This window comes from Populus trichocarpa, chromosome 3 (assembly GCF_000002775.5).
Source record: "Populus trichocarpa isolate Nisqually-1 chromosome 3, P.trichocarpa_v4.1, whole genome shotgun sequence".
Taxonomy (NCBI): domain Eukaryota; kingdom Viridiplantae; phylum Streptophyta; class Magnoliopsida; order Malpighiales; family Salicaceae; genus Populus; species Populus trichocarpa.
This window is the reverse complement of record NC_037287.2, coordinates 10,531,126-10,549,937: the sequence shown is the minus strand read 5'-3', so window position 1 is coordinate 10,549,937 and position 18,812 is coordinate 10,531,126. Positions and strand designations below refer to the sequence as shown.

Here is an 18,812-nt window from a genome sequence, read left to right as displayed (position 1 = left end):
CTAGGATCCCTTTTGTGTTGTGTACCGCAGTGCCAAACTTGACCCTTGTCTGTTTTCCAAGAACACAATGCTCGCAGAACCCATGCTTCCCAGTCTTGGCGCCTTTTAATAGACCTTGCTTGACTAATCCTTGCAAAGCCTTTTCACCAGCATGCCCTAAGCGCATGTGCCAAAGTCTGGAATTATCTGCTTCATCATCTTCTATACTTTTGGAAACAGCTGCTGTACCAGTAACTGTAGATCCATCCAGGAAATATAAGTTTCTTATCCTCGTGCCTCTTAAGACAACTAATGCACCACGGATTGCTCTCAAGACTCCACCATGCATGATAATCTTATAACCACTGGATTCTAGGACTCCAAGTGAGAAGAGATTTTTCTTCAAGTCAGGTACATACCGTACATCTGTTAGTGTCTTGACTACCCCATTATGCATCTTCAGATGGATAGTCCCAATCCCTTTGATCTCACTCACATCATCATTACCCATCAACACACCTCCTCCATCGAACTCCTCGAGTCTCGAGAATAAGTGCTTGTTAGGGCACATGTGATAGGAACATGCAGAATCAAGAACCCATTCACCAGAATGGTTTTCTGATGATGAGACCATGAATGCAGAGTCTTGTTCATCCTCATCTCGTGCAACGTTCACAGTTGGTTCATCTTTTTCCTTGTTGCCCTTGATTGGACAATCTTTCTTCCAGTGCCCTTTTTTGTGACAAAAGGCACACTCATCTTTTGCAAGATATCGTCTGTTTGATGATTCTCCTCTGGATTTTGAGCGAGATCTCCCTCGCCCTCGAAATCTTCTAGGGTTTGTTCTGCCTCTAACAGTCAATGCTTCTGACGTTGACTCCTTGTGAACAATCTGGTCCTTCTTTCGGTACTCATTATTCACCAAAGCATTGGACACATCAATGAATTTAATCGTTTCTTTACCATACAGTAAAGTGGTGACGAGATGTTCATATGTGTCAGGCAGTGAATTCAATAACAGTAGAGCTTTATCTTCATCATCAATTTCCACATCTAAATTCTTCAAATCAGCTATCATTTTATTGAAATCATTTAGATGCTCATTCATAGAAGTACCTTTCTTGTGCTGAAAACGGAAGATCCTTTTCTTCAAGTAGAGACGATTCTCTATACTCTTCTTCATAAACTTGTCCTCCAGTGCTTGCCATAATTCCTTTGCAGAGTTTTGTTCTGAAAAGGCGTACTTCTGATCCTTTACAAGACAAAGTCGGATGGAACTGCAAGCCAACCGATTTATCCTTTCCCAGCTTTTATCATCCAAATCCCCCGGTTTATCTTCTAAAGTGAAATCCAAATTCATTTGGACAAGCATATCCATGACTTCACATTTCCACATGCCAAAATTACCTTTCCCATCAAACTTCTCCACCTCAAATTTGGTATTCGATATCGGGATGTATTGTGGAGGTATACTAGCATTCCCTACTGATTTTTCTTCTGGAATATCAGCCATTAGGACGTCTTTGGATTACAAATGGAATCCCGAACTTGTTAAAACACACACTTTTATGCTTAAAAGTGCCAAAACAGTAACTTCGGTATGCTGTTTAACAAAACGGACACCACGGTTGCGTCCGGAATGGTTGAAAATGCTAGGAACCAACTTGACTCGGCCAAAAACGGGTCAAAAAATCACTGAGTTGGCCAAAAAACCAATCTGACCGAGTTGACTCAGGGAAGGAATATTCTGTCTCTGATAAAGAATATTCTGTCACGGGAATATTCTCTTACTGGTAACGGAATATTCTTATTCTGTCACTGTCAGATGACATGGCTGATGACGTGTCTGATGACAGAGCGATGTGGACCCTCTGTTGATGGCGTGGATGATGACTCAGCGCCTACATGTCGGATGACGTGGCTGTCTTCTCAGGCGAGAATTCCGGCACTGTCTGGTTTTTCCGGCAGATTTCCGGCAAAACTTCGGCGAGCTCTACAGGGCTCGTTTCAACTCCGATTTCGATGATCTTTATATCTCCGAACTCGTATGGTCGAGAGGAATCTCCGCAGCTGGTCAAAATCAAGATCTGAGAACTTTGAAAATTCTGCAACTTTGAACAGAGAGCTGAAAAACGTGTTTTTTCTGTGTTTAAGCTTCCCTAATGCTCTGATACCAATTTGTTGTGCATACTGGACCGAAAGCAAACACAAATAAAACACAAACAAGCAGATTTACGTGGTTCCCCAAAACCGGGTACGTCCACTGAGGCAGCAGATTGTATATTAATGGAGGAATGATACAAACACTCAACTCAACCCAGTACAATCCCACAAAACCCAGTGTTTCACTCTTACACTCGGTGTTTCTCTCAAATCTGCACTTTCTCACTCTCACAGTTGCACATTCTCTCTTCTTCCTCTGCACACTTGCTTCTTGCACTCTCAGCACTTTCTCTCGTTCCTCTCTTCTATCTTCAGTCTTGAATCTGTTTACATGAGAAAGGGAAGCATAAATATAGTGGTTGTAAAGGAGAGGGTGGTTGATGGTGGAGAGGGTAGTTGAAGGTGGTTGAGAGTGGTTGAGAAAAATGTTGACAATTGCAAATGTTGACAATTTGCTACATATGTAAACTGTATCACTTTGTAAAATTCTCCACTGTCAGATCTATAAAATTCTGGAACTTCTCAAATGGATTAACAATTTCCAATCAATTACCCATTTTATTGAATAGAGGATTTCTAGATGCTGCTTTTTTCTAAGATTGAAGACTGTCGAATGAAAAATCCTCGTCAACAGAGTTCAATATCATGTTGAATTGGTGAAATAAGGAGTCAAATTGTAAGGAAGGGGCCATTTATTCCGGGCCTGAAAGCACAAACTGGTTGGTATAGGAAAGTCAGAATGAAATCTATGAGATGATTGGATCAAGTTGAATTAACTGAAGAAGAATGTAATAGTCTTTAAAAATTGCTTAACCACAATTTCTTTCTTTCCTTTTTTTTTTCTATTTTTGTATGAGATATTCAGAGATGATTCCTAAAGAATGTAATTGCCGTGATTTATACCTAATACCTCTTGTAGCTGATGTTGTTCATTCAAGGATCTTTGTTATTCTACACGCTTCTTTTTTTGGAAACATTAACTTTGAATTGTTAGAGTTGATTTAGTAGATTTCTGAAGCTATGCTAGTGAAACGAGCAGGGAGGGTTTGTGCCTCGCAATAAATTATCTCGAACTGCTGTTTTAATTGATCACTGTTGCAATCTGAAGTTTTAACACCATATGGGCTGTATCACAACATCTATCATACGATGTTGTTGTAATATTGTCTTTATCTACCACGTGTTGCAGGATATGTAACTGGTTTTGCCTAACTTGCTTAGTTTTTTCAATATCCTTGTTTACGTGTTACAGGTTGAGAGAGTTTCTCATAGAGATAATATCCAGAGTTTTGTGCGGAAATCAGAGAACCTTGAGAAACAATGCATTGCAAAAGCTATAAAATCTTACTGTGAATTGCGTGTTTTGCCTTATGAGGAAAACAAGACTGTTGTATTCTGAGGTGAAGACAAGGGGGAGAGAGCTGTTGACTGTTGTTACAATCTGTATGTTCGTGAGTCATTCATTTTTCCTAATTAAAATATGCCCAGCAGAAATGTCGAGATGATGATTATTATTTATATTCCAAACTCAGAAGGTCACCTAGTGAAATTTAAGCTATCTCTATTTAGTGAGAGCACCAGACAAAACTGATCTTCTATTGTTGCCGACTTACAGTAAGTTCATCTTTAGTTTTAAAGTGTTTTGTTTAAATAACTTGGTGAGATTTGAACTTGTGACTACATGATCAATAATTTGAGGTTTCAAGATGTGATTTATATGATTTTTTAATCTTTCAAGAATTTTTTTTTTTCTTCCTTTATATTATATGTTATAACCGTAGAATTCAATCTGAAAATGGTTACATGTTGGTTAGGATGCACGCCATGAATAATATGCGCACATTTATTCGTGGGTGCTTTAATCGAGAGTGAAATGCATGAATAATTATATAGCTACAAGGTCTGTTTTATCTAGATTGTTGCTTTTGTAGCCATGCTAAATTGAACAAAAGAGTCATTCCGAGTTCGGGGACTGCATAAGAGAACGGTTTGTGCGTTTCTTACATTACATAGGTAAATTGTACAAAAGAGGGATTTTCATTTGTAATATCACTCGTATACTGTTGTCACTCTATACTTCATTGAACAAAACTATCATCTGCTCTATTCTCGGAGCAAATATACAAACATCGATCATATACTAGGCACCATCGTTTATGCTTAAACATGTCAGGGAGTGGTCAGTTTCTTCAACACTGCTGACTTGTCGAAGAAGACTCTGTATACCATCAACCCACCTCTGCTTGTGAATTTTGTTCTTGCACTTGAACTCCAGTAGACCTTGTGCTGTTTTAATGCCGAAATAGACTTCCTCAGTACCAGTTTCCCTTTCTTTTCTATATGGCCATGCTGTTGTCTCATCACAGACTCCATAAACAACACCTAGTAGCAGCAGAAGACATTCAGGTGTTGAAGGATTTAAAACTGCAAGAATTGTTGCTCAAGTATTTTGAGATTTGCAACTAGAAAAGATTATTTATCCATTTCCACTTTACCTTTTTGCTTCTTGGACAAGGCTCCTCCAACGTGTTTGCTTTTGATCTTAATTAGGACCTGAAAAGGTTTTTATCGGTGAACAACGTATTTTATGACCTCAATAAACTATCGCTCCCAACTTTTCTCGAAGAAGTATATACCTGGGATTTCTTGTTGATGTACACGGTGACATGTTTCCATCGCATCACTCCTGACAATTCCAATAGCAACTCATTTAGCACTAGCATCTAAAATCACTCAACAGCGGTTTCATTTCTTAGTACTTCTTTATCAAGAATTCAAGGAAATTCCAAAAGCAACAGAGAGGGCATGGACATGAACCTTTCTTTGTGTGTTGCAAGAGTTCACCAACACAGGGAGGACCCTGTTCTTCTAATGGACCATTTGAAGAAGAAGTCCAGTGAGTATCCGCCACCCCCCTATCATAAGGACTTATAGCAGCATTCCTTCTTGCTTCTTTTGGTAATCTTGATTTTAAAGCTGCTTCTCCTCTCAAAGCTGGTTTAGAGGATGGGTCACATTATTTACTAACCAATGTTCCATTATAGGAAATACAATGAAGACCAGAAAAAGATTGAGCAAATACCTGTTGCCGCGGCGGCGGTAAGGGTCATTAGATCACCTGGACTTTGAATATCTACTGCTGATCTCACAACAGAAGCCACACAATCATGATCAGCTCCGGCTGATTCTGATAATTCTATGCAATGTGATGCAAGGAGTTCTGCAGCTGAGGCCAAAGCCATGCTCATTTTGGAGCTGGAACCACTGGAATTTCCGGCAGCTGTCACGGCAGCCAATGCCGCAGCTAGTCCGGCTATAGATACAGCAGAATGCATATGCGCATTTTCCGTGCGTGCTTTGTCTTTCTTCTTCACTGCACTGCTACTGAATTCCTTGTGGTGGAACCATTTTCCTATTGATCCTGTCCTTGAACCTCCTTTTGAATTTACCACCTTCCCTGACTGCAAAGGAGTGAAATAATTTGATGACATGAATAGAATGGATTATGTGCCAAAAAAAGAAGAAGCTTTGGATAACTTAATTTCGGATTTGAGAATGTTCTTCTTCATGTCAGAAAATAACGAGGACAGGATGTAGAAATTGCAAATAAACTAATAGTACTGCGAGGAAGACTCACTGATTGTTGTGCCACAATTGTCTCTGGAAATGTATCGGGGTTCTTTTCAGTGAAAAACTCTTTCTGCTTCTGAGCCAGAGCTTTTGAGATTTCTGAAGCAGAGAGACTCCAGGATCTTGATAAGAACTCCATAGGCTCTCTTGGTGTCTGTGGTTGAGGAATCGCTGGCAGTGAAGATGCAGGTTTCAGCTCTTGGTCCTCCTCTAAATATTCTAGCATCGAAGTACTCTTAAAAGCAGAATAAAGTCCACTTTCCATTTCTTCAATTTGTATTTCAAGTATTCCAATCAAACTGTAAACCTTCGCTTCCTTGAGCTATTTCTTGTTCAGCACAGTGATCTCTCTCACTAAAACCTCAATGACTGGTGTTCCCTGCCATATCAGTCAAAGATACCTCTAAGAAGAAGAAGTAGATACGAAAAATACTAGCCTTGCAAGCTTAGAAAACAAGATACAACTGCCTTCGGAACAAAGTTGTTATCTATATATATATAGCATGTAGCTACAAAAAGGTCAATAAACTTGCAAATATAGGGGACAAATTAGATTACAAAAGCGCTTTTCAAAATCTCGTGCTTCGAAACCTCATGGAAATAAGGTTGGGTTTCGTTAAAGGGATCAAGAAGACAGAATTCACCAAACTCGATGACTAGTATAATTCTAAGCTTAAGGGACACAAATAGAACATCATCCTTAACAAGCGGGGATTGTTCCTTAAGCACTCATGCAAGAAAGCGCAGGATTCTATAAGGAGACAAAGGATTATGTGTTAAACTCTTGTACTTTTTGGAGGTTATGAGTGTATTAAATATCGAGTGTATTTCCCTATGAGAGATAGTAAGAGCGCATCATGGATGATTCACCTGCAAGTATTTCGAAAGTTCGTGCAAAGACCGGCCACTTCATGAATATTGGCTGGACGGTGGGGACAGTTTAGGATTCTCTCTTCCATTTCAACAGCCTTGCTTGAAGCAGGACGGTTAAGGTTGGTATCGTTATCTATCAGCTTTTAAATTTATTCCTTTGAGCAACTGTGGGGCTCAATATATTTGTTTGATATGTTTTAATCAAGGTGGGGTATTTGAAAATATGTTAGCGGTTGTTTTTTAAAGTATTTTTTGTTCAGAAATATAACAAGATAATGTTTTTTTTTATTTTTTAAAAATAATTTCTGAGATTTGCATATCAAAATCATCTAAAAATATCCAAAAAAAATTAATTTGAAGAAAAAAAATAATTTTATTTTAAAAATATTTTTAAAACGTAAAAACAACCGAACTCTAAATAAAATAAGCTGAAAGCAAGATCAATAAATCTTGTGTTAGACATCAAGGATAATCCTAGTTTTATCTTAATTTTACATTTTACTATATTCATGGTTTGATCCCATTATCCATGTGATGATAATTATTAGTAAGCTTGCAGATATTATTTGTTCATGATTGCTCATAACAATATAATCTATCTTCTTTCAAAGAGAAATCAGCATGCCATATGGTCAAATTGGGCGGTTGTTTCATGTGTACAAGGATGCATCTAAATAATATGCTAGGTAGTCAGTCACTATCGCTTTACCTAATTGAGTACACTACACAGAGAGTCCTATAATTGGCCTCCTCTAATCTGTGGTTGCGTTGACACACCGACACAAATGCCAATTTTCACGTTTCAATATATAGGGCTTGTTCCATGGGAAACTTCTTGCTTGCATTGGACACAAACAGAGCTTCACTTGCCACCTTCATCACCGAGGGCCAGCCGAAGATTCTGACTTCACTCAAATTTCAAATTGGGGGATGAGAAGGCACAGATCATGAAAGTGTTCAGCCTTTTCCTTGTCTTCAAGAGCTGATAGAGGGGCCCCAAGTCTGCATTATACACATGAACGAGATGGCCCTTCTTGATAAATGATTTGACCAAGCCAGTCTGTACACGGTTTTATGCCTATAATCATCGCACTCAACACTGGGAGAGTATGGGACTTGCGTCGAGTCATAATTACAACCTGCTTTAACCCTTTTATATATAAAACTACAGATGCTCCATGATCCAATTCTTACTCCACGCAAGGAATATAGATATGTTAATCAACTTTAAACTTTTATGTTTGTGTCTATCATTTTCACCCTTTTTGTTTTTGTTGAAATGTCTTTGTTATGGGCCTTTGCTATCACAGTGCCAGGAAATAGCATTTTAAAAAAATGTGCTTAACGATTTTGAATTTTAGCTTGATTTGTTGGAAACAGTGTTCTTCGCCGACTTGAAGTCCCTACTGCCTTTTGGGACTGCTGGTAGAAGAAGCTCCCAAAAATTGTAAAGAGGTATCAATCGATGATATATAGTATTAAAACAAATGCAATTTAAAGTATATGTTATAGTTCTGATATATACATTGCTTATCTATCAATATAATTAAATATTAACCATTAAAATTTTGATATTTATTAAAATATCTAAAACAAATGTTGTCGTGTCACGTGTTAATAGATAAAAAAAATTAAAATATTAATATTAAGATGGAAAAATATGAAATTTTTTTTAATTTAAATACATTGAATCATGATTTTTTAATACAAATTTATTGTAAATTATTTATATTTAAATAAATTGAAAGCTCATATCATAAGCTTTAGCTTAAAATACATATTAAATATTTTTTTTAAGCAAGATATAAAGGGAGAAAAATCAAGAAGACCATCTCTTATACTAGATCAATCCACATCAACATTCTTCATGAATTTATAGAAGTTCAATTATGCATAATTGTTTAATCCCATGTTATTTTTTAATTAATTTTTTTCTCGAAAAAACTACTAAATCAAGTGACACAAAAGTATTTCTTTAGGAAATAATTAAGAATTTAAATAATTCGATACGCATCATCAAGAAAGTAACATGTAAAGGGAGGTGATTGTAGGCTATTATAGGAAAAGGCACCGACCAATTATACAAATATTGTGATTGTTATCTTTCCGTTTCTCCTTCAGTACTCCGACTAAGAAATCCACAAATTAATGACTACTTTTCTTGGCCACATGGTACTAGGAGAGACCAAGCTGAGCTGCTCCACCTGTGTAATGCAAAGCAGAAATTAACCAAAAAATCGACAGGGAATCAAATTTTCATATCAAAGGAAAGAGAAGTCGTCAAGAAAGTGAAAAGATCGAAAGCTAGTGTTATCCCCTCCACATGGGGGTGGAACCTGGATCAAATAAAGTTGACAGTCACTAATTAAAGAACATTGCCTGACAGCCACGCTTCGTGCCATTTAGCAAAAATCTACAGATTCCCACTTTTTACAGTGGAACTGAGAACATTCATGTGCTAGTCACATAAACTTTCATTAATTTAAAAAAAAAAAAAACAAGAATTCTAGGGAATGAAGCAAGAATCTTGGACGTTGGTAGTCCATGAAGCTTATTAAGTTTCTTTTATTTGTCTAGTGCAGGCATTGGTAATTAATTTTATTATCTTTTTAATAGACATATTCTGTCAAATAGCTAGAGCTATGCATTCAATATCCCTTCGAATGGTTATTGCCAGGATCTTTGCTACCTCCCTCAAGTGCAGCATCCAAGCTTCGCTGCTTCCTTTCTTGTACAATGGAAGAGTAAGCCTTTACAACATTAGATGATGGGTTCATCAATATGATTCGATCTCGGATTGCATTGCATGTCTTATTGCGTTCCATGAGAAATTTCATCAATATGTCTTTTGTGGTCTACCCCACTAGAGCAAACAATGCCATTATAGGAGCCTAGTCCATCCTATGATTTTTTAAATTTTGTATATTAAACTGTAATTGTCATCTGATCTTGAACTAGACAAGCAATATCATTTTCAATCTGAAAAATACGAGGGATATTATTTTCAGAAAAAATGATCTTGAATGTCTTTTCATACCTCTTGGGCAATGGTACCATTGAAGGGCTTAGAAACAAGCATCATTATAGGATGCATGGTCGGGATGGAGGGAATATGGATTGGTGGCATCGAGCTTGTCTCCTTTTAAAGATTGCTCGTTTGCTATGATAAAATGAGATAAGAAACAAAAATGGCAAAGTAAAAAAGAAAATAGAAAACATAAAGCTAGCTAGGGTTCTATCCCAAGCATAAAGAGGGAAGAAAAATGTTTTGCCTCCAATGATTTTATTGAATAAAAATGGTGTCTATTTATACCAAATTATTTGGATTATATTAGATCAATTTTTACTTAATTTAATTTGAAACTCAATCTCAGCTAGAAGCCAGCATGCTGCCAAGTTGATTTGTTCAACTAGATCAAAACCAAGTTTAATAACATTTCTAAAATAAATTTATACGTACGCTTATCTATATGCAAAACACAAACCTTCAATGGACGGCCACACATTCTCAAACATGCAAAAACATGGTTATTATCATTTGTTTTGGATTTTTCTTCATTCGTGAAATACAGATTCCAGACAGTTTGTCCTAAACAATTGGGTTCGGTTGGTTTACATACAAGAAAGAATGGAGGATTGTGACTCGTGAGTTCCTATCCAAGCTAGCAAACAGCTGACAGGCGAAATATGTTGCTGTAATTACTCTCACATCTCCATGTATGGACCATTATAGATGCAATCAATGATGGTCCTGGGAAATTTATCAAATTTATATGTGAAGAAAATAATTATCAATTAAAAAAATTATAATCTCATATTATAAAGAGTTAATCGTGTTCGAGACTCGGAGACGTGGCATCAACATTGACAGGCAGTCTTATCCGATCAGAGTAAAGTCCACAAAAGAAATTTTCTTATTAAACAGGTACAGATAATTTTTAACTGGTCATTGACAAAGAACAGGCTCAAAGCCTCAAACCTACCCAGAAAGCAAGAAAGCAAATCACAATTCACAAGCCTATGCAACTGTTTAGGCGTAGTCTTCAGAAACTGGGGCAGGCGCATAAGACCCTATGAAAATACCGCCGTAAACAAGCCCAGCCAACCCACCTCCAACGAGTGGCCCCAGCCAGTAGATCCAGTTCTGTGAGAAGTCACCACTAACCACAGCTGGGCCAAATGAGCGAGCTGGGTTCATCGAACCACCACTGAATGGGCCAGCAGCAAGAATGTTAGCACCAACAATGAACCCTATAGCAATGGGTGCTATAATTCCAAGGGAGCCCTTTTTGGGGTCTGCGGCTGTGGCATAGACAGTATAGACAAGTGCAAAGGTTATGACAATCTCCATCACCACTCCTTCGATAGCACTCATCCCTGAAGCAACTCCATGGGTTGGGATGCCCTATGAAGTCCAGCAAAACAATTTTGAGCTTTGATACAATCAAAGATGATTAATTGGCGATTTATTAGAATTGCATGGTTAACAGATGAACAGTTCAAAATACTGGTAATTAAACGCAGATGGATTTCCTTGCACAAAGGGATATATCCATTAACTGTGGCAGGGACTTTAAGTGGAGAAATGATTTAGTTTTCTCTTTGATAATTTAAATGATTAGTTCAGGACTTCTCTCTTGCTTTGCGCAAATGATAAAACGATCCGCCTTAATTATTGGATAAGCAGTGATTAGTCAAGCCGGAAATTAACTAATCCACTCGAAGAGTACTAAAAACAGAAGCAGCTGAAATATTTGAAATCTTACCACCACAGTTTTGCCAAGTAAGATCTTACCAACATATTCTGTCATCCCGATGCTAATTTCCCAAGTAACATCGCTTGTCAACTGAAAATATTCCTTTAGCAATGAAGGGGATTTTTACTGGTAATTTATTTATTCTCTTAGGGTTCAAGGTTTCAAATGGTTACCACTAATTAACTAAAAACTAAGGTCAAAATCTTTTTTTTCTTTTTTTATGCATATGGCTTTTCAGGATGCATGATATATAATTCTGGTGTTTTACCTCAGCGCTAGTAACGACTTTGAGGAGGAGGCATGCGACGATGGAGCCGAGGCATTGAGCAATCCAGTATAAAAGGCCAGTAAGGAAGGTGATGTTGCCTCCGATGGCCAGTCCGAAGGTGACAGCCGGATTTAAATGGCCACCTGAAATGTTTGCTGCTATGGAGACTCCCACAAAAAGTGCAAATGCGTGAGCCACTGCCACCGCAACAAGGCCAGGTGGGTCTAAGGCTGCATCTGTTGTGAGCTTACCTATACCATACCGAAGCAAAATTTACACTACAGTTTCGACTGCATGTTTTTAATCACGTGCTTAGCAGGAGGGCTGTTTTGTTAGTAAACTTTGTATATTTTTTCCATCTTGGTACGTATTTACTTTAGAGTTAATTATAATTTAGTCCTTATAATTTATTAAAATAAATTAACTCATCTATGTAGTATAAAAATAATCAAATAATCAATCTTTTGATTAGTGTTGACCATGCTTAATTTAATAGTATTTTTAAAAAATGCTTCATTTTTTCTTGAACGTTCTGTCTTGTTTATGTATTTTTTACCGTTTTTATTTTTTAAAATCAAAATAAAATAAAAAAGAATTCATGAACAAAAAGAATCGCATTAAAAATGAAAATAAAAATACAGGGATTAAATAATAATCTCTGAAATGAGATAATTAATTACTTTTGCTAAACTACGTAGACTTATAATTACCTTGTTACTTAATATATTTCAAAATACCAATTTCTGAAGAGAGTTTTTTTTTTTTGCTTTTTTTTAATTTATGTAGACATAATCATGTAAAACTGGTGATGGGCTCAGTAGTACTTACTGTAAGCGATAGCCGATCCAACACCAGCAAATACAAAAAGAAGAGTGGCGATGAACTCAGATAGATAAGCCTTGATGGAGGCTAAGCTGAAAGAGTCGCCAAGACTGCCAAAAGCTATCTTCGCCATTCTTTCTTGTTTCACTAATTATTAGACTAATTAAACTTAATTAATTATTAGAACTATCAATATAGCTCGCTCGAGTTCTTGTGTGTGTTTCTCGATGGGCTGCAATGCATTGGTCTCATGGGCGTGGTTTAAATACACGCTCCTACTGGTGATTTGCTATGCTAAATTTGCAGTAAGCATCATAGCCGGCGCCGACCGTGGGACCCATATGAATGGAAGAGCCCTAAAAGAATGGAAGCCGACCAACCGCCTTTTATTTGATTAGTAATAACTAACATTTCATCACTAATTATGAGCACAAGACAACTAATTTACTTGTTATTTATGTGTGTGTGTTAAGAAAGGAAACAAAAAGCATGTTTTGATGGGATATGATCACTTCAGCACCAATAATTAATATGGTAATGATCGATGTCCACGTGTCATTTTCCCCGTATCAAATGATAAAAATTAGGGCGTTTTATCATATATGAAATAATTAGCTTTGTTCAAAGAGTTGGTGTGTTTTTTTTTTTTTTTTTTTAAATATGGTACATGGGTGATAATTCCATCATGATTGTGATGGGTAACTCTTTCTAGAGCTAGCAATGTCATCTGAGTTGTTTGGTATAATTTCTGGTTTTGCTTCTAGATATTTTTTAAAAATATTTTTAACTTAAAAATATATTAAATTGAATTTTTTTAGTAATTTTTTATTATATTTTATATATTATGAGTCTTCACGGTCATGATGACTAATTACAACTTTTGCTTAAGTTTACTATTTTAGTAAGTGGGAATGAGTAATATTGAAATTAAAATTATAGACCATTATTAAAATTATTATATCATATTAAACTTGATAATTAAGTTTAAGATTCATTTTAAAAAAATTAAAATATTATAGCACGTGACTTATTTTAATTTTATATATTAATTTTATATTAGTTATTTATTAACAAAAACTCTAAAATGCATGAGTTTTTTAGTGTTGCAATTCACAATTCTATAATTGTTTATTCAATTTTTTTCTATTCAATTGTGTCCTTCAATGCCCAATTTTCGTGGATGATTTATCAAAAATTGTTAATGAGAGACAAGATTAAAACAAATGAGATTGATAAGTAAAACAAGGAGGAAACATGTGGTGTTATCAAAAAGGGATAAAAAGTAAACTTTGACCTTCTTACTTTTTAAATGATAACTTCTCGGTCCCTAAATATTTCAAAAACTCAATTGTGGAACAAATTTTTTTTGTCCATTTTCTAGTTCAAGATGGAAGAGAGAAAGTCATTAAATTAAATTCTGCTAGTGGAGAAAAAATATTGGTTGACAACGAATTATGCTACCAAAATAGTCGATATTGGTTTGTACGAGTTTTATATGCCGGAAAGAGTTCTAGTAAGGTGTTCTTTCACCTATAGTTTTCTTAAAAAAGTAAATCTGATCTCAGAAAGTATTTTGATTTCGACTTGATTTTTTGTTTGTTTATCATTTTTGAATTATTTAAAGGTATAAACAAGTTTATTTAAGTCTTCAAGATGTTTATCAAGTGTTTTGGGGCCAAAATTATGGTTTAAATAAATTTTTATGGTGTTTAACACCTATGGCCGACAATCAAAATCTGGATAGAGAAGGCAACAAGTTGCCTGGTATTTTTTTTCAAAAAAACCATAGGTGGACAATAAAAGAAAAAAAATTTAACAGCCTCAAGCTTGCACTCATGGGCCTTTTTTTTCAATTTGATCCTTCACAATTGGCTCTTTTTATTTTTGCCTTCTTTTATTTATTTTTTTGAATTGTTTTTTTTTCAATTTGATCATTCATAATTGGATTTTTATTGATTTTTCTTGCTTAATTCTTTTCAATCTTATTCTTTAATATTTTATTGATTTTTTATTGGGAAACATAAATTATTTATATTTGATATTCATAGGTTTATCAGAATCTTGAATAAAACACTCTGATATTCAGTTGGTTTTTGATTTTACAAGCATCATTTTTATTATATAATCAAATAAAAAATTATATAAAAAAATTGTTGAGCTCAATTTAGTTCATAACCCGGGTAATATATTTGATCGGTTAACTTTGAATGATTAGAAATTAAACTTTATAGTTTCTTATATAAAACAATTTAATTTATTTACATGCGTTAACTTTTCAATTAAGATTGAGATTTTTTCAAAAATGTTGTCATATTCATTTTTTTGTGCTGTAAAAAAACATTATCCGTCAACAGCGAATGGCAGGTTAGATAGCTTGTTTTTACAAAGAATTGGTGAGTATAATAGAATCTCATGATTTGTTTCGATTGCCGTCTGACAGATAAACTTAGGAGAACCATTCAAGATAATTAATGGCGATAATGCACAATTTTCAAGGCATCAATCCTTCAATATATAATGAGAAAGACCAGCATCAAGAACAGATCGAGTTTTCGTCGGCAATTATTTATTGATCATGATGTGGACGAGTTTCATCATACGTGTATGAAGCAATAGGGTTTGAGGATAGCATTAAAATAAATCGCGGTTGGTAACTTGGTATTTGAAGTTCCACCAATAAAAGAAAAGAACAGTTCAACAAATGCACCTCCTCAGCTTTGAAGCAGTATTTGCGTGGCTGGTGTAAAAGCCAGCCATCGGCATCACTATTTGCCTGCCATACTGCTTTCTGCGACGTGTAAGCGTTTAATGGAAGTTCTGTTCATGCATACAGCTTAAACAAATTCCCACTTCTTATTCAACTTTTTCGAGAAACAAACTTGTTGTTGAGCTTTAACCTGTTTTCTCTTCTAAAAAGCAGCCTGTTCTGTTGCCTTTCGGGGCTGGATGATCAACTCACTACATGTTTGCTAGGAGGCTAGAAAGGATTATGTATATATATTTTTCCTGCTCATGTTTGATTTATTTTTTTAGAGGAGAGAAAGATTTAAAGGAAGAAAGTTAAATTCTTAACCTGTGTCTGGGAGAGTATATAGTTTTTTAATGGAGAAAAACTGTGAATTTTGTGTCTCTCCCTCTTGTTTTTTAATTTCATCATTTTTTTTTCCCATTTTGCTTTCATCTCAGATCTTTAACCACAAATATATATTATTTAATACTTTTCATGATTACATTTTATTTAAAATTTGACTTATTCAATTGAAACCCATTATTAGAGGGTTATAAAAAAAAAATCATGTGAATTTCATGCTATTACTTAGTACTTTTTTGTTGCTTGAAAGCGAATGAAGTATCTGATTGTGAATTCATTGATATATTGAGGACACGTAATGAAGAAGAAAAGTAGGTTAGAAACCTAGCTAGACGTCGAGACTGCCCTTAAAGATCTGGGACTTTTAATTATGAGGTTAGTTTGGATAATATGTTACTCTTAATTTAACGGGCGATTTTCTTTCATTCGTCCTCTCATTTGTAACTCTTTATATATCACTCATTTTCCTCACATACTAGTTTAAATATCCATTTATATATTCGAAGCAGTCTCATTTATACATCCAGCAAAACCTCTTCGGGAAAAATTTAAAACATCAAAGTAAAAATGGGCTGGAATAAATAATTTTTCTTCAACTATATTCAAGACAAATATTTAAGTTGATAAAAAATCAATTTTTTTTTTATTCAACAAATTGTTTTACAGTAAATCCAGTATAGACTTAAGCCTACCTGGGCCTCGCACGCTTTAGCATGTGAGTGTTTAAGCCTAAAGCTCATTTTATTTAAGTCGTTTTCATTCTAAAAACCTAGATGTTCTTTGTGTTCAATTCTATTTTTTATATTTTTATTAAATAAATCATTGAAAAAGCTTGTTTTTTTATATGAGAATAAGATTTTAGCGGGTTTTTATGGTATAAGTAATATATTCCACTGGAAAATAAATCACAATACACTCAGTACTAGAATGAGGTAGATTTGATACCAAATTAAGAAAGGTAGCTATGATTGTATCATACATGAATTAGGTATTAAGCTAGTTGTATGTCCACGCGTTGTTGCGGGATGATTTTCAAGATTTATTTTAATTAAATTTCATGTTAATTAGAATAAATATTTTTAAAAATTAAAATGATTTAAATTATTGAGAAAAAAAGGAGCTCCTTTTTAAAAGCTTTGCCTGTCTTTGTTTTTAATCCATGGGATGTAGATCATTTGTCTAGATCGATATACGACTTCATATATATACTAGTTCAAGCTCCGGCCATCTCTCGTGGTCAAACAATCAAGTTCCAACATATTTGAACCCTCAAAACTCTATTTTTCATCCATTTTCACCTAATAATTACGGTCCAAGTTAACACTTAGCATAAATGGTAAACAATCCCCAAATTAATCCTTAAAATTAACACTTATTTTGTAGTTGGAATTATTTTTTAAAGTGTTTTTCAAAATATTTTTCGCTTGATTAATTTTTTTTAGATTTTTTATAATTTTGATGTGATAATATTAAAAATAAAAAAATATTTTAATATATTTTTAATTAAAAAATACTCGCCACATTACCACCATTTAGTTATTCAAAAAGCCAATGTGTTTCTATCACATGCCACCCAACAACACATTTGAATTGATTTAATTAGTTGTTTAAAATCCCGAAAAACCACGAAATATAAAAAGCCAAGCCAATAATTTTTTTTAAAAAAAAAAGGATAGATTTTTGGTTTGGAGAAAACAAAAAACTTTGAAACGTGCATAGATTTTTCTTGCTGGAATTGGAAGCACATGGCTGAGCAATGATACTCCTCACACACCCATTAAAGAGCCTGCGGAAACAAATTATATTAAACACCACCAGCTTGTTAAGGCCCAATATCAAAAAGTCCTTATCTCCACGCTTTTCAAATTTCAATCAAAACCAGAGCATTTATGCAATGATAGCCATTGGAAACCACATGATATTGAGAGTCCAAAGCAATGCACTCATCATCATTATCTTCATGGCCCCTTTCAAAACCCTAGTTTTGGACTATTTTGGATGACAAATGCACTGTAAGGTGGCATTTGGTATGAAGGTAAGAAAAAAAAGAGTGAATTGTTACAGAAATAATTACTTCTAGAGCAAGAGCAAGTTTAAAGGGTATAAAAATTGATGTTCAAGAATGTTTGGTGTATTATAAATTAAAGGGTTAAATGTTAATGAAATAAAAAGGAAATAATTTAATTATTAGTAATGATTGATGATAAAAAAAATTAAATTAAATTGTCTTGTATTTAAACGAAAAGAAAAGTGATCAGAAAGACAAAAAACAAAAAATACTTGGTGCATGGTGGGTAAAATTTACCATTCAAAGCCATTAATTTGAGGTACAATGTCTCTACTAATTAATCCTCCGACAAAACTTGTTTAACTTGTATAAGGATAAAATTAACCCCTATTGTCTAACATAGTTTTTAGTTACTATAATGGAACAAAAATAACAAAAATAGTTCAGATAAAAATATATTTGATTAAAAAAATAAAGATATAAAAATAAATTTATCTCCAAGATAATTTTGAAGTGAATCTTTATACTTTCAAAACAGGAGGTATAAAGAAGACATGTTTTCAGAAACAATATTTTTTATTTTTTATGCTTAAAATATTCTTGTAAAAATCTCTCAATTTCAAAAGTGTTTAACCAAGACATGTAAAGATAAAAATAATTATTTTCGTAGTTTTAAAACCCAACTAGCTCGGGAGTCGATCTTGAGCAAAGCTCGAGTCACTGGTTGAGGTTACTCGAGTAAGTGTAATAATAAAAGCAGATATCATCATAGTTTTTAAACTCGATTTGAGCCTGGATCACGTGTCAAAAGGGTCGACCCGGAGCAAGACTGGATGTTAGAAGCGTCAGCATAAAAAATATGGTTATTATCATAACTTTAAAATTTAATTCGGAGGTCAGCCTGGGTCATGGATTAATAGGATTGACATGGGTCAATATAAGGATAAAAATTATTATTATTATAATTTTAAAACCTGACTCGAGGATCGACCGGGGCAAGGTTAAGGTCGCAGATCAAGAGGGTTAACATGGGTTGACCCGAATCAACTTATGAATAAAAGTAGTTAATATCATAGTTTTAACACCCGACTTGGGAGTCAAGTCAAGGCAAGATTCAGGTCACATGTTGGGAGAGTCAACCCAGTTGACCTAATAAAAATAAAAATAATCAAAGTAACCTTGTTTTGATTAAAAAAAAAATTAAAAAAAGCCAAGGGTTTT

The 18,812-nt window shown here is 34.6% G+C and overlaps 3 protein-coding genes across 4 annotated transcripts in view; 1 reads left to right on the top strand and 2 right to left on the bottom strand.

The window, feature by feature from the left end:
• Positions 1-3,863, top strand: part of LOC7461982 (formyltetrahydrofolate deformylase 1, mitochondrial) — an 8,981-nt gene extending 5,118 nt beyond the window's left edge. Inside the window, exon 8 of the mRNA XM_002304247.4 lies at positions 3,395-3,863. Within this exon, the coding sequence (XP_002304283.3) occupies positions 3,395-3,541 (147 nt within the window). The 3' untranslated portion in view covers positions 3,542-3,863. The remainder of the gene's footprint in view (positions 1-3,394) is intronic.
• A 220-nt stretch (positions 3,864-4,083) lies between these two features.
• LOC7461981 (VAN3-binding protein) lies at positions 4,084-6,793 on the bottom strand. 2 transcript variants are annotated; one of them, XM_024597852.2, is made up of 7 exons: positions 6,643-6,793; positions 5,780-6,151; positions 5,225-5,603; positions 4,960-5,136; positions 4,779-4,828; positions 4,638-4,695; positions 4,084-4,524 (listed from the first exon to the last, which is right to left on the bottom strand). In XM_024597852.2, the coding sequence occupies exons 2-7, from the start codon at positions 6,035-6,037 to the stop codon at positions 4,283-4,285; spliced, it is 1,164 nt and encodes a 387-aa protein (XP_024453620.2). In that variant the 5' UTR covers positions 6,038-6,151; positions 6,643-6,793; the 3' UTR covers positions 4,084-4,282. The 2 variants fall into 2 exon arrangements, with proteins under 2 accessions (XP_024453620.2, XP_024453619.2); XM_024597851.2 differs by having other exon boundaries at positions 6,417-6,780.
• Positions 6,794-10,536: 3,743 nt separating this feature from the next.
• On the bottom strand, positions 10,537-12,726 carry LOC7471632 (probable aquaporin TIP-type). The gene is made up of 3 exons (XM_002303321.4): positions 12,499-12,726; positions 11,671-11,921; positions 10,537-11,050 (listed from the first exon to the last, which is right to left on the bottom strand). Exons 1-3 carry the CDS (start codon positions 12,623-12,625, stop codon positions 10,676-10,678), a joined length of 753 nt encoding a protein of 250 aa, XP_002303357.2. The 5' UTR covers positions 12,626-12,726; the 3' UTR covers positions 10,537-10,675.
• Between the last annotated feature and the right edge of the window lie 6,086 nt (positions 12,727-18,812).

Bases quoted from the DNA above. Each gene is read 5' to 3' on its own strand.
- LOC7461981 (XM_024597852.2), bottom strand. From the start codon at position 6,037: ATGGAAAGTGGACTTTATTCTGCTTTTAAGAGTACTTCGATGCTAGAA. The intron at 5,137-5,224 runs GTATTTGCTCAA...CCTCTAAACCAG, and splicing joins TACCGCCGCCGCGGCAACAG to CTTTGAGAGGAGAAGCAGCT. The intron at 4,696-4,778 runs GTATATACTTCT...AAACCTTTTCAG, and splicing joins ACATCAACAAGAAATCCCAG to GTCCTAATTAAGATCAAAAG.
- LOC7471632 (XM_002303321.4), bottom strand. From the start codon at position 12,625: ATGGCGAAGATAGCTTTTGGCAGTCTTGGCGACTCTTTCAGCTTAGCC. The intron at 11,922-12,498 runs GTAAGTACTACT...GGTATGGTATAG, and splicing joins TGGATCGGCTATCGCTTACA to GTAAGCTCACAACAGATGCA. The intron at 11,051-11,670 runs GTAAAACACCAG...TGGACTTCATAG, and splicing joins AAGTCGTTACTAGCGCTGAG to GGCATCCCAACCCATGGAGT.